At 39.0% G+C, this 13363-nt stretch overlaps 1 protein-coding gene across 4 annotated transcripts; it reads right to left on the bottom strand.

The window, feature by feature from the left end:
- Window positions 1–137: 137 nt before the first annotated feature.
- On the bottom strand, window positions 138–11092 carry washc2c (WASH complex subunit 2C). 4 transcript variants are annotated; one of them, XM_026189433.1, is made up of 31 exons: window positions 10888–11092; window positions 9122–9265; window positions 8822–8986; window positions 8573–8641; window positions 8318–8491; window positions 8100–8193; window positions 7954–8012; window positions 7803–7856; window positions 7594–7689; window positions 7403–7487; window positions 7168–7227; window positions 6904–7049; window positions 6714–6804; window positions 6573–6626; window positions 6278–6487; window positions 6028–6173; window positions 5828–5938; window positions 5215–5310; window positions 5028–5129; window positions 4831–4938; window positions 4576–4745; window positions 4316–4436; window positions 3682–4074; window positions 3461–3589; window positions 3256–3357; window positions 3056–3130; window positions 2799–2858; window positions 2094–2321; window positions 1213–1947; window positions 947–1118; window positions 138–829 (listed from the first exon to the last, which is right to left on the bottom strand). In XM_026189433.1, exons 2-31 carry the CDS (start codon window positions 9263–9265, stop codon window positions 681–683), a joined length of 4398 nt encoding a protein of 1465 aa, XP_026045218.1. In that variant the 5' UTR covers window positions 10888–11092; the 3' UTR covers window positions 138–680. The 4 variants fall into 4 exon arrangements, with proteins under 4 accessions (XP_026045218.1, XP_026045217.1, XP_026045219.1 ...); XM_026189432.1 differs by having other exon boundaries at window positions 3682–4113; window positions 10888–11091; XM_026189434.1 differs by lacking the exon at window positions 7168–7227 and having other exon boundaries at window positions 3682–4113.
- Between the last annotated feature and the right edge of the window lie 2271 nt (window positions 11093–13363).

The raw sequence follows: 13363 nt of genomic DNA, 5'->3' as shown, positions 1-13363 counted from the left end.
ATCCCCCCTTTACCTTTAATTTTGGTGACTTCAACCAAAGAATACAAATAAATAAATAAAAATAAAGTAAATAAAATCACAGAATCTTAATCGTAACGTAAAATCACAACTGCCTATACCTAAAGACAGACAACATACATGAAATTCACAGACTCTGAAATAATCACAGACAATAAGGATCCTTAAAATATGTTTCTTTTTAGTTATTAAAAATGAATTTTCTTTTTAATCACAACCAAAGTTAAGAAATGGGTGAATTTCCTTAATAAAAACATTGTCAAAAATGCCTAAGATAGTAAGTAAACACAATGATTTCTCATAAACATGATATGGCACAAACCTAAAGAGATGAAATCTCACATGGCAAAGCCCATGGATGCAAACAAAACAGTTGCCGTTTAAGTTCTGGAGACTTCGAGGCTAAGCATATGGTATGCTTATAAAGTGCTATTATGTATAGGAAAGACTAACAGTATAAAATAACAATGACAACAGGATGATTTTGAAAAAGCTGGAATTATTTTCATTTGACTTTGATTGCCAAAAATAAGCCACATTATTTATATGAATTTATATGAATAAATACTCTATTAACAGCAAATCTGATATCTTTCAATGATCCAAATGACAAAAGAATGAATGCACAAATTGTACAAATCTGGCTACGTGGAAACGACAGTTCAATTCCCGCCCAGAGCATTAAGTGGATCATCAAAAATGTTGCTTGAATCCGTTGCGGTACTGCTGTTCTCCTTGGATGGTGTTGTTTTCTTTGTTTTAGGAGGAGCCTTTGCCACTGGCTTTATTGTGCTTGTTGAGAAAATGTCATCTTTAAAGAACAGAGAGGCATACATAATATTTAGTCAAACAAGCCAGGCAGACAAGAGAAAAGGCGAAATTGAACATTTCCATTAAAAATAACCACGTGCATTTTATTGTTGCTTACCCATGTCGTCATCAAATATCGATTTGGTATCTCCCTTTGCCTTGGACTTCTCTTTTGTTTTTAAAGTGTCCGTCAGGTCAGCAAAGATGTCTATGTTATCATCAAACAAGCTGGCATCGATGGTCTTCTCTTTGTGCTTCTTGTTAACTTTAGGCACAGCGGCTACTTCGTCCTGAGAACAGACAAATGTTTGAGGAAATAAACCTCATTAGGAGTACGACACAGACAATCTCATTTACATAAAAATAAAATAAGAAGAAAGGTACCTGAAAGAGGTCCTGCTTTGAAAAACTACTGCTGTTCTTGATTTCTTTACTGCTTGTAGATGAGGGAGTGGAGCTGTTGCTCAGCCCAAAGATGTCATCATCGTCATCATCATCATCTTCTCCCAAAAAGGATGCTGCCTTGGCTTTTTTAGTAGTTGGTCTTGGCTTAACCTTCTGAAAAAGGTCATCAGTGTTGCCATCAAAAATGGATGGGAGTGTGGTTTTATCTTTATCCTTCTTCAGTCCCGTCCCGCTATTGGCCTGAGGGGGCACCGCCTTAGAAGTTTGCCTGGTGGAGGATTTGTTAGAGATTGAGGTTCCCCCAAACACACTGTCAGAGCCAAAAAGGTCATCCTCATCAGGAGACAGCAGCAGCTTGTTACTGTCCTTTACAGAGTCTTTCTTTTCAGCCTTCGAGGACACTGGTAGTTTTAGTTCGGATGGTCTAGGGGAAGCTTGGGAGGGTAAAGGTTGAGCAGTTGTGGAAATGGGTAAAGGTTGAGAAGGTGTAGAGGAAGGCAGGGCTGTATGTGCAGTTAAGCTTGGTAGTGTTGGATCGACGTGCAAATGGTCAGACTTGTCCGATGTAGGTGAGACTAAACCAGACACGGTGGGGTTTGGCCCAAGAACATTTCTACCTAGGGTCTCTTCTGTATCCTCCACAGATTTTTGGGCCGCTTGCTGCCTCGCTGCTCTGGACTGGGGTCTCCGAAGTGCGGAACCTTTGGTGCGACTCTGCATGACAGAAGATTCACACTAACAATGTCAACCCAGAAATCCGAAAAATAAGAAAGACAATAATAAGCCTCAATCAAATCAATGAAAAAAACAAAAACAAAAAAAACAAACAAACAAAAAAAACAAAAAAAAAAAAACCACACCTTGTGTGCGCTCTGCAATGTTGTGACCTGGACCGGGGTGTCAAAGCTGACGCCTCCCTCTCTGTCTGGTCCAGCTCTTGCAGGAGTTGTGGCAGGGCTTGGGCTCAAGCTTGAGCTGGATACACCAGAGGAGGAACTGGGTGCCATGCCAGGGAATAAACTTGCATCTCCTGGCATAGTGGGTACTGCACCAGGGAGCAACGCAGCAGGGTTGATCATCAGACTGGCCTGAATGCAAACAAAATAGGGTCAAAGTGAAAAATATAAATATGATACTAACCTTTTTAAAACAGACTAATTATGTGACTCAAATAATAAATAAATAGACATTTCTGGCTATTATCTATTCATGAAGTTTCTCATCATAGTTCCAAACAGCAGATCATTCAGAGAGAAATGAGAAACCAGAACTGTTGATGGAAGTGAAGGAAGAACAAGATGGGTAAGTGCCAACAAGTGAAACTGCAAAGTAGCAGGTGCAAACTTTGTTCCCTGTTTAATACATACAAATCAAAGCAGACAATATGCTTCATTTTGAAGATCTGAAGGTGGAATTTTTTTTTAAATTTTTTTTTTTTAAAAGCCCAGACAGAAGGAAACCTTAAAAAGAAAGACATGTAAGTGGGAACAAGCTTTCCTCAGAAGGAATCAAGAGTGAAATGTCAGGAATGAGGACGTTTGATTCAATGAAAACAAAAATATTACTTGAAGCTTCCCAATCTTCGATGAGGAATCTTTTGGTTTTACAGGGCTCGGTGCGGGTTTCTGTGTGGTCAAATTACAGGTAATTACAGGTCAGAATTTAATCCAAAAGTGTTCAGCTAGAAAGAGCACTGTATTTCAATAAGGGAAACTATGAAATAAGTGCGTCTATCACAACATACTGAAAACCATTTAAAAAAAATACATAAAAAGTAAAAACTTAGAAGGAAGAAAGCATGATATGGGCAATTCAGTCTAACCTCAGTCTCTGATACAGGGTCTGGACTTGCGAGTGGTGCTTTGTCAACAGGCTTACTGGGCTTCTCTGCTACTTTCTAAGAATGAAAAGGAGGGATTGGATTTCTGGGTTTTGAGTTTACTTGACATTAACACAACTGATATTTTTTCCTACCACAACAGAAGCCCAAAATCTAATTGCTAAAAATAATCATACTGGTACCGGAGGAGGAGCTTTTGGCTTGATGGAGCTGAAGAGGTCATCTTCAATATCATCTGCAAACAGACTCTGTGCTGCTGGCTTCACTGAGCTAGGCTTGGAACTCTAGTAAAAGAACATATCTGCTTTTAGAGACACTATGTAGCTAAGTGAAATATGTTATCTACAGGGACAAGATAGACGTAAAAATCATATCAAATATACTGACTGTAGTTTTTGGTGAAGTGGCAAATAGGTCAACATCTGGGTCGTTGTCCTTCTGCTGTGTGTGACTGAACAGCAGCTCTTCATCCTGGAACACCCCGGTGCTCGTTGCCTGCGGTCGCTCCTCTATAGACTATAAAATAATATCCAGACAGACTTTTTTAACAGTTACTACAAGAGAAATAAAATCATGCAATTCAATCAATTCTTCTGAAGCAGACAAACCTTTACAGTGTTTTTTGTTGTGGGTTTACTGGGCGTAAATATTGGATTATTCCAATCCCGTTCATCTTCCTCCTCATCATCAAACAGACTAACGGTCTTTGTTTTCACTTTCTCTTCCTTCTTTTCCTCCTTTTTGACATTTGTTGGTGGGCTGTCTTTAGACAGGAAGATGTCATCTTGATCGTCTTCGTCCAACGGGCTCTTAGTCGGCTTGTTCGGGAGAACATTAATGCCTCCAAAAAGACTCACAGCTCCAGCAGGCTTCTTTTTACTTTCGCTGCTCTCTGACGATGATGGTGGTGTTACTGGCTCAGTGTTCTTTGTTGCAGGTTTCTCCTGCACTGATGGCTTGTCCTTTGATGCTGTCACAGAAACTGCAACCTCCTCAGACTTCTGTAAGACCGAGGACGACTGAGAGGTCACATCAGGTCTCTAAAGAAAAGAGTTATTTATAGAATTTGGTCTGAATACAACAAAAGGGTGTAATATATTACACAGAATCTCAGTTTAAATATCACTACTGTTTGCTGATGCTTTTTCAAATGAAAGACCCCTTCAAAGATCACTGGAGCGAAGCATCAAAGCAAATGTTAAATACAAAAAAAACCCCAAAACGAATCATGAGTGCACTCACTTTCGCTGGGGTTGCTGCGTTTGTGTTAGCAGCATGTTTGATGCCAAAGAGGGAACCTTTATCTTCATCATCATCACCCTCATCTTCAAACAAGAGAGCAACCCTCTGCGGCTTTGTCTTACTATAAAGAGTGGCAAAACAAGAGGATATTTAAGAAATCCTGTCAAAGAGCGTTGCAAAAGTTGCAAAAGACTAAGATCAAAGTCATTCTACAATGAGTAGAAATATTCTGCATGGAGGAAGAGAAAGTCTGTAAATACCTTGATTCTTTTGTTGGAGCAAACAAATCATCCTCATCGTCATTAAAGAGGGTGCTCTTCTGAGCTGGTTTGGCACTGGGGAGACTGGATGGGGCACTTGCACTGGATTTCATACCTCCGGTCTTGGTCTCTGGTTTTGTTGCACTACTTTTTGAACTTAGCCATTGGTCCTGTCATTTGAGAAAATAATCCATCATTTAATAAAGTGCTGGCAGGAAGAATTGGAATGTTTGGTTTTTTTGTATATATTCATACCTCATCATCACTGAAGAGTGAACTGGACACAGGCTTAGTGGGCTGTGGTGTGGAGGCTTTAGCTTGAGGTGGTTTTGGTTTAGATTTAGCTACAGAGGCAAACAGATCCTGCAAGCAGAAGATTCATCAGATTATAGTGATGCAGTCTCACCAAAATAAGACTAACTTCATTTAAGTTTGTGAAGAAATATTTTCACCTCTTCATCCTCATCATCAAATAAAGACAAAGGAGCCATGGCGGGTTTGCTCTGGCCTGTAGTTTCAGGCTTAGACTGACTCTTAATGTTGGTTGAAAATACCTGTGGAAGGCAAAACACATTTATAGTGTAATAAAATGTACCAGTGCTGTTTTTAATTTTACCCACTGATGTCTGAGAGCCTTACTTGTGTATCTTCATCATCATCAGAGAACAGGCCTCTGGTCTGGGGTTTCTGAGGCTGCTTGACAGCAGCACTTCCAACATCTGGAGGCAGACCATTCTGAAATCCATAACATGATGATGTGAAACCGAATACAAATACCTTTCTGACTTTAAAGCGGCAGAATAAGGTTTTTAATCTTATGAGAAAAACAGTGATAAACAGTAAAGAGAAGTGAACTCTGTCAACAGGAGAAAAAGCCAGCAGTGTTTTCCAGACTAAATTGAATTTGGCCTATTTTCAGAAAGCACTGGAGTTTCTGCCCTTGTTTGCACATTTAATATGATCTGTGCCTGACAAATGACTTATTCCACAGGCAGGAACAACCACAAAACAAATTGCACACCCAGACCTTCATGGAATAAGGTAAAATTCAATATACAGCCAAGTCTCCAAATAGTTGATGGCGTATTATGAAACACTGCAAAAAATTTTTAAAATGCTAGATGGCCTTCGCATTCAAGTTAATGAAGCCAAATTGAGAGCTTTTTGCCCAAAGTCCTGCCATTTTGCAAGTGAAAACACAGTAAATTTGATTTTGTCAGGAGAATATTGTTAGACAATGTTCCATTCAGACCTCCTCTGCTTTCTCAGACTCCTCACTGGTAGATGGCTGCCGTTTCTTTAGGCCCTCACTGAGCAAGCTTTTAGTCCCAGGACCAAACATGGAGATGGCCCCTGCAGGCATCTAAACATAAAAATTAATGAATGTATGAAACTCATCTTATACACTTAGTCATCATGTTTCGCAGCAGCGATAAATGTGTGCGATTATACCTTTTTCTCAGGTGGATTTTCCTTATCTGCTACTACCTCCTTGTTTTGAGGTGGAGGTGCTGCACTGAACTTGTCACTGAATATGTCCCCATCATCATCATCATCATTACTGAAAAGGTCAACAGCTTTCTTGGGTTTGGATTTTTCTGAAAAGTAAAAAAGGAAGTACAATCACTACATAGTCAGTTCAGAGTGTGGAACTTATTTCAACTTTCACTGTAGCGCTTAGGTTCCCATTTTCATTTCTTACCTGAGTCAGCTTTTTTCAGGCTTTTACCACTGAAGAAGTCGTCGTCGTCGTCGTCGTCGTCGTCTTCCTCATCATCAAACAGCCCACCCCCTCCTCTGACAGCTCCTACTGGAACCTGTTTGGAAGGGGCAGTGGTCTTAGGAGCTGGAGTCCCATTCTGTTTGCTTTCCTCTGACTCGGAGTTGTTCCCTGAACTGAAGAGGCTGCTTTCTGTTGGCAGAAAGTGACTGACTTTATTTAAGGATGATGACACACACTCACAAGGTTATTTAGCCATCATAAAACTAATTCCTACCTGGGAATATTGATACAGCACCGACTGGAATCTTCTTTATAGATTTGGTAGGTTCTTGGGTGTTAATGAAAAGATATGCGTTAAGTTATAGGTCCACTTTTTAAAACATCTGTAAATATTTTATGTATATTGTTCTCTCACCTGCACTTTCTTCTGTGCTTTTCACACTTTCATTCACAGCTTTCTTCTCTTGAGACACAGCAGGTTTTGGTGCCTCAGAGAAAAGATCACCCTGCATGATGATACAACAATACAAGACAACACAGTTCAAACAGTCTCTACAATGTGGAAATCAGGTGAAACAGAGCAACCGACAAAATAACTTTATCACCTCGTCATCATCATCATCGAATAAGCCTTTCCCTCCACTGAAGAGGCCACTTTTCCCCCCAAATGGTGAAAACTCATCATCCTCTTCATCATCATCATCCTCCATCTTTGGTGGCTTGAACATGTCATCACTGTCTTCCTCAGCAGCTGTTACAATGTCAATTAACAAAACTGAGAATAATGGAATCCCTGCTTTGGAAATAAGTGATGGGAAAAGCACTAATGCAAAAATCATCATGTACTGATGAATGAATGAGTATCCTACCCTGTGGCTTTGCAGGCTTTGGCTCTTTTCTGCTTTTACTTTTCTTCTTAGATGCCAATGCTTCAAATGTATAACACGGTAGAAAAAAAACAAAATATCTGAGCATGCAGTGATGAGCTGTAATGCTTTCTGGGAAATCTTAAAAGTAAACTTGGATGCACTCATTTTCAATCAAATGGAATACAATGAGCGGAAAAGATGAATATTTAAAAAGTTTCGTAATAACAGGACTCACATGCACGATCTCCCTCGGGTTTGTTGAACGGTTCACCTTTGATTCGGGCAGCTAGCTCATCAGCAAATGACGATGGACCTGTATTCTGAACGTGACAAAAACAAACAGAGCAGATTAGAAAGCAGAGAAGAAAAAAGGAATCAGACATTTCCATAACACTGTTGTTAGTCCTTTATATGGGCGTAGCATACTTGTGTGTCTTCGTCATCCTCCTTGTCTGATTCCCCAAAGATGTCAGAATCTTCATCGTCCTCTTCATCATCTTCATAACTCACCATGGAGGACTTCTACGCAAGCGTAGGAGAAAACCCCCCCAAAAAATACCAAAAATGTTAGTTATATTTTATTTTAGCATGTATTGTAGTTGTTAATGTGTTGGACAAATAGGGAAACAGGTTACCTTCTTAATACTATTGTGAACTTCCTCCTCCTGATTAAAATCATCGTCTGAATGCTGTTAAAGTATTAGAAACACGAATAAATGTAAGGATTTAAAAAAAAAAAAGAAAAAAGAAATATATATATGTGAAAAAATGTGAAAATGATATTACTTCTTCTTTGTCATCTTCACTTTCAATCACACTGTCCCTGTCACTGTCAACTGACATTTCTGAAATGACAGAAACACTGTTAGAAATATACGTTACTTTATGCGAGTGCCTACATAAGCTATCGTCAGTAATAATGAGTACTTTACCATCACTTGATAGGTCACCAAGTCCAACATCATCCTGTTCCATGAAGGCCTGGGAACCAATCAGATACGGCAGTGGTCTGTCCACATAAAGATCCTAAAGGTTCAGGAAACAGGAAGTAAACAGAAAATAAATTAAATTAATGTAAAGAAACATTATTAATAGGTTTTCTATAGTTATTACAATAATCCCCTTTAATGCTTCAAAGATGAAAGCACACCTTGGGCTCTAGGATTGCATCTGCTCTGTCTGACACCTCCTCATCCTCCGAGTCAGAGTTTCCTGCTTTAATGTCCAGATGCTCAAAGGCCGACTCCAACACTTTCAGACCATAATTCACAGCTTCCTGCATCTTAGGTATCAATTCTGCTTCTTTCTGCTCTCGAGACTTCTCCTTAAGGAAAACCACACATAATCACAGTTATGGGAATAGTTCAAGAAATACGAGTAACAGGTGCTGAATTTCTTAACGTACCTGCTGAGGCTTCTTTTCTGAAGCCTCAGCCTTGGGTACAGTCTCTTCTACTTCTTCATCATACACTCTCTGAAACAGGACATAAAGTTAAAAGACAGATTACATCGTGTAAACTTCACCAAAAGAGACCTTGGATCACTCATGGCTCCAATAGTGCATCAATAAGTTGTGTGAGTTATCATAATGTACAGACACAGCTAAGCTATAAAGAAGGAATTGCAGTGTAAATGTTTAAAAGCTATGCATTACATTTTCTATAAACTGTGTGTTGGACAGCATCAAAAAGTCATTAAAGACAGAGTGCAAGCAGCTGTCTGTGGTCTTGGTGTCACGGATCAGACTGTCCAGTTGCTTTTCAATCTCGTGTGTCTTTGACAGCATTCTCTGTGAGAAATCTTGAAGAAAGAGGAAGAGCTGTAAAGAAAAGGAAATTGTTAGACATTATTAAGACAGGATAGCTTGCAGGATGACTTTCAATTCACCAAACAGAACATACATCTTCTGTTTCTTTGCTCCATTTCAGAGCTGGGGAGGATCTTCCTGACTTACCCCTGAGTCAGCTGCTAAGGACCAGTTGGCGCCGTTTTGTCGCATCTCTTCAAGAGTCCAGGGTCTCTCCCAAATCTGAGCATCTTTCTCTAAGTGTTCACTCCTGCTTGGGCCATTTGCCATTCCCTCCGGCAACCCACTCATCTGCAACCAGATCACGTGCTTCTGTTAATGGATTTAATAATTCATACGAGCCCTTAAATGCCTCTGAAACCCCAATGGTAAAAAAATAAATAAATAAAACCTCAAATAAAATGAAGGTTTGCCTACAATGATTCAATTTTTATTTGAGCTTGTTTTGAACAAATGCATTGAATGTCAAAGCTTGGTGATGAAAATAGCTTTTAAATATTTTAGGGGTTTTTTTTTGTAGTTTTTGTAAGTGCATCATCCAGAAACAACTTTCCCCTTACCAACAAGTCTTCAGACACTGAAAAAACTATTCATATCACAGAGATAAAGTAGGAACTGAGGACCAGTTTGTCATATTCTCTACATTTAAGGTGACCCAATAAGCTTGGAACATTGTATCAAACAGACAAATCTGTTAATAATTAACCTATAAATTTTGAGTGCAAAACTGTACAATATCAGTAATTAATCTCACTGCTCTGAGATCAAAAGAAATTACAACAGTTAACACAAACAATGCGGTCTTTGGCAGGACTGTGGCACTCCAGATCAGAGTCAAGGACATCGGCATGGCCAAATAAAAAACCCACATGATGCCTCCCACAGCTAAACAGCCAGCATGAACTCTGGTCAAAGGTTTAAAACTCTCCACTGAAAACAACTGTGGGTATGTCACTACTACTACTACAGTGTCATGTGCCTATTCTCCAGAGGTCAGCTACTTTCCTCCTGTGGTGTGACGCTTGTATATTGTGGATACAAACACCACTTTTCCGCTGCGGGAAGAGCCCAATGTTGGTTGGCCACAGTTCGCTGGTAATAGAAGTGCATAGCTGATGCTAGAGATCCATTCCAAGTGCTGCTGTATGCACGTATGTGTGTTGTTTTTTTTAAAACTTAAACAGTAATTGGAAAAAAATGCGCATGAAATGAAATTATCACAGAACGTCGCAAGTCCTTATAATACAACTCCATGTTTAATAGCTCTGTATGCAGCAGGTGCTTATACAGCATTTGTACTAACATAGCTAGACTAGCCTAGCCAGAAAAAACATTTAATTGTAACGAAATAGTCACCGCTACTCGCTTTAGCTACGAGTGGTTTGAATGTGATGCAAGTACCTATTCTAATCCAAGACCTTTGAGCCAATTAAGCCACAACAAAGCAAACCAAAAACTTACAGCGGTCATTACGTCTGAGTAAATCGGAACAGATTACTTTTCTGGAGACCTTATCCAAATATAGATTTAAAAGTTTTCATGGGAGGACTGTCTGTGCATGTGCGTGTGCATACAGATACTGACTGCTTTAAATATGCGCCTGAAATGCAACACGATGAATGCAATTCTAACTTATAACTTCCTCTTTTAACTTTTATCATTCTACTAATATCCTTCGACACAACATGTTCTGCAATAGTGTTACAAGTTTCCGGAAGGAAGCTTGAAGAATCCACAGAGTTGCCTAAATGTCATTTCTTGTAACTAGAATTTCTTTCTTGGTAGAGAAAGCGCAGACTGTTTGGCTAACAGCTAGCTTAACTTAGCTAGCCAACACCAACGGTGGTTACTGCTGTTCCGAGCTAACGAGAGTGACACACACACAGACAAAAACCACGCACTCCCGAGCTTACCTTGACGACCTCTGGATAAATGCTTTCTAAGACGGTCAAGTGTTGTCAGAAACGACGAGGAAAATAAGATCGATTATGCAAAATTTGGCCTTTCCCTCATTGGTCTTCTGACAGGTCAGCCATATTCTGTCTGCAGACAGTCACCTGACTGTCGTTGCCCAGCAACATAGTGAAAGTGGGGCGGAGTGGAACAGACCAAACGGCTGGCTTTCCGCGTTGGGTGACTGGTGTGGTTGTCGCTGCATCTCATTCATGTTAGTGTTGCGTTTTATTTAAAATACATAGGTTATTGAATGCCAGAAGAAATCCGATATATATAAACGAGAGCGAGAGAGAACAATAAAGTAACGGCAAAGAAAAACTCTTCATTCACGTGTCAGCTGTTAACAAAAAACGAAAGCAAAACCGAATACATTTATCTGTTATTGAAATTACAACAAGACCAAATACCCCCCCCCCCAAAAAAAAACCAACCAAACAAACAAACAAACAAACAAACAAAACAAAAAAAACATGGCTAAAGCCTTTCCAAACACCAACTGTGCATGTCATGGACAGGGGGGTGGCGCACAAGATTAGATCACATTTTATGAGTAATCGGTTCGTTTCAGACTTTTTCTTCGTCTTAAACAACTAAAGAAGGCCTATTTTGTAAAATCTTACCAACCTCATATGAGTATCATGTTGCAAAGGCAAATACTTTACTTTTTTCTTATTAGTTTTATTTGCTATAGCAAATAAAAGTGCTCAGACCGCTGATATTCTTGACCCATTGATGAAAAGATTGAGGTACGCATGAAATGCTTGGTAATGTGGCTGCGTGAGTTACGTGGCACTTCTTGACACCAGCTGTGATCAGCTATAACAGATTTAAAAAAAAACTAACTAAAAACAAGGGCTCATTTGGTCTCACTCTGCTGCTTCATCTCTTGTTTGCCATGTATGTGGGTGCTTAGTCTTTTTTTATAGCATTTCCGGGACAGATAATATTACAAGGAGCTCCCGTTCTCCTGTGTTTATTTGAGAACCATGAGTTTAGATGGAGGACAGTGCCCTCTAAAGGTCAGTAACAAAGCATGTACAGTTTACTAATATGAATATCTTTTCTATAAACACCATGCAGAAAAGACTGTTATCTTTTGTGGTAATTTGCAGCTAAACCAATTACTAAAACTGACATTTTTCAAAGCAAATGTCTTCAGAGTTTTACTGATGCATGTACCTAATCTAAAGCACACCTTAAAATTAACCCACTGATTTACACCTTTACACAAGTTCTATATTTGATTAGATTAATATTTGACCATGATAATTCTGACAATAAAAGAAATTTGTGAATACTGCTTATATAAAATTAAACTAAAATGCTGTACAAAAGTCTTTTAATTTTATTTCACTGTGAAAATGGGATATACATGTAATTTATTTAAACATAGGCGAACATACATGGAACTACGTTACACAAGGTAAAAACAGTTTATACAAAAGCCAAAGATGAAGGTCAATATTTAGTACAACCACCTTCATTCTTCAGCACAGCCTGAACTCTCATAGGCAAGCTTTGTAGTAATTTCTTTGAGTAGTCCTCAAGAATAACTATCCGGGCTTCTTGAAGGACATTCAAAGCTCTTCTTTAGATGTTGACTGACTTTTCTTCCATTATCTGTCAAAATGATCCAACACTGCTTCAATGTTAAGGTCCGGGCTCTGGGGAGGCCAATCTATGATCGTTCTTTTGTGCATTTTTCCATCCATCTGTGCTTTTACTGCACTGTTTGGGATTATTGTCATGCTGAAAAATGATGCAACTACCAATCTGATGCTTTGTAGACAGTATTGCATGGAGTTTCTGACTGTACCTTTCTGTGTTATTAATTAGACCAATTTGGACAAGACCATCTCTGATGAGAGCTCACTCTGATGAGTAAATGGATCAACTGAGGGGCCAGATACATCTCTCGTTGAATGTTTTCCTTTTTCTTAAGAACATGACTTTAAGATTTTGTTTACGTGGAGTACACTTTCTTCCTAACATTTTTTTTGTCCAACATTTGTCCAGAATTTTAAAGGACAGTGCATACCATTTGGCAGCACTTTAATGGTGCCAAATAGCACTCTTTTATGCCTGTGAAAATGTGTTTATTTTTGGCATTTTTCATGGTTCCAACTAAATAATTGTGAAAAAAGGATGTGTTTTTGTAATATGCTGCTGGTAACAAAGTGATATTAAAAAAAATTCCAAGAAAGTGGTTCCGTGGAAGCAAAACAAAAATGCATACATGGGTGACACTTAATACAATAAACATTACTTGAGACCAAAGAAATAAATAAATAAATGTGTGAACCAATCTACTTCCTTGGTACTTCACAAGCTGCCTAACGTTTAGCCAAAATATGAAAAAATGTCATTAATCTGTTGCTACAATAGCAAGTCATGGATATTTCCACAAATCCTCTCACTGTTACTTTTCTGCAT

The sequence above is a fragment of the Astatotilapia calliptera genome, chromosome 13, assembly GCF_900246225.1.
Source record: "Astatotilapia calliptera chromosome 13, fAstCal1.2, whole genome shotgun sequence".
NCBI lineage: Eukaryota > Metazoa > Chordata > Actinopteri > Cichliformes > Cichlidae > Astatotilapia > Astatotilapia calliptera.
Note: the sequence above shows the minus strand (reverse complement) of the source record. Positions and strands in the feature narration are given on the sequence as shown.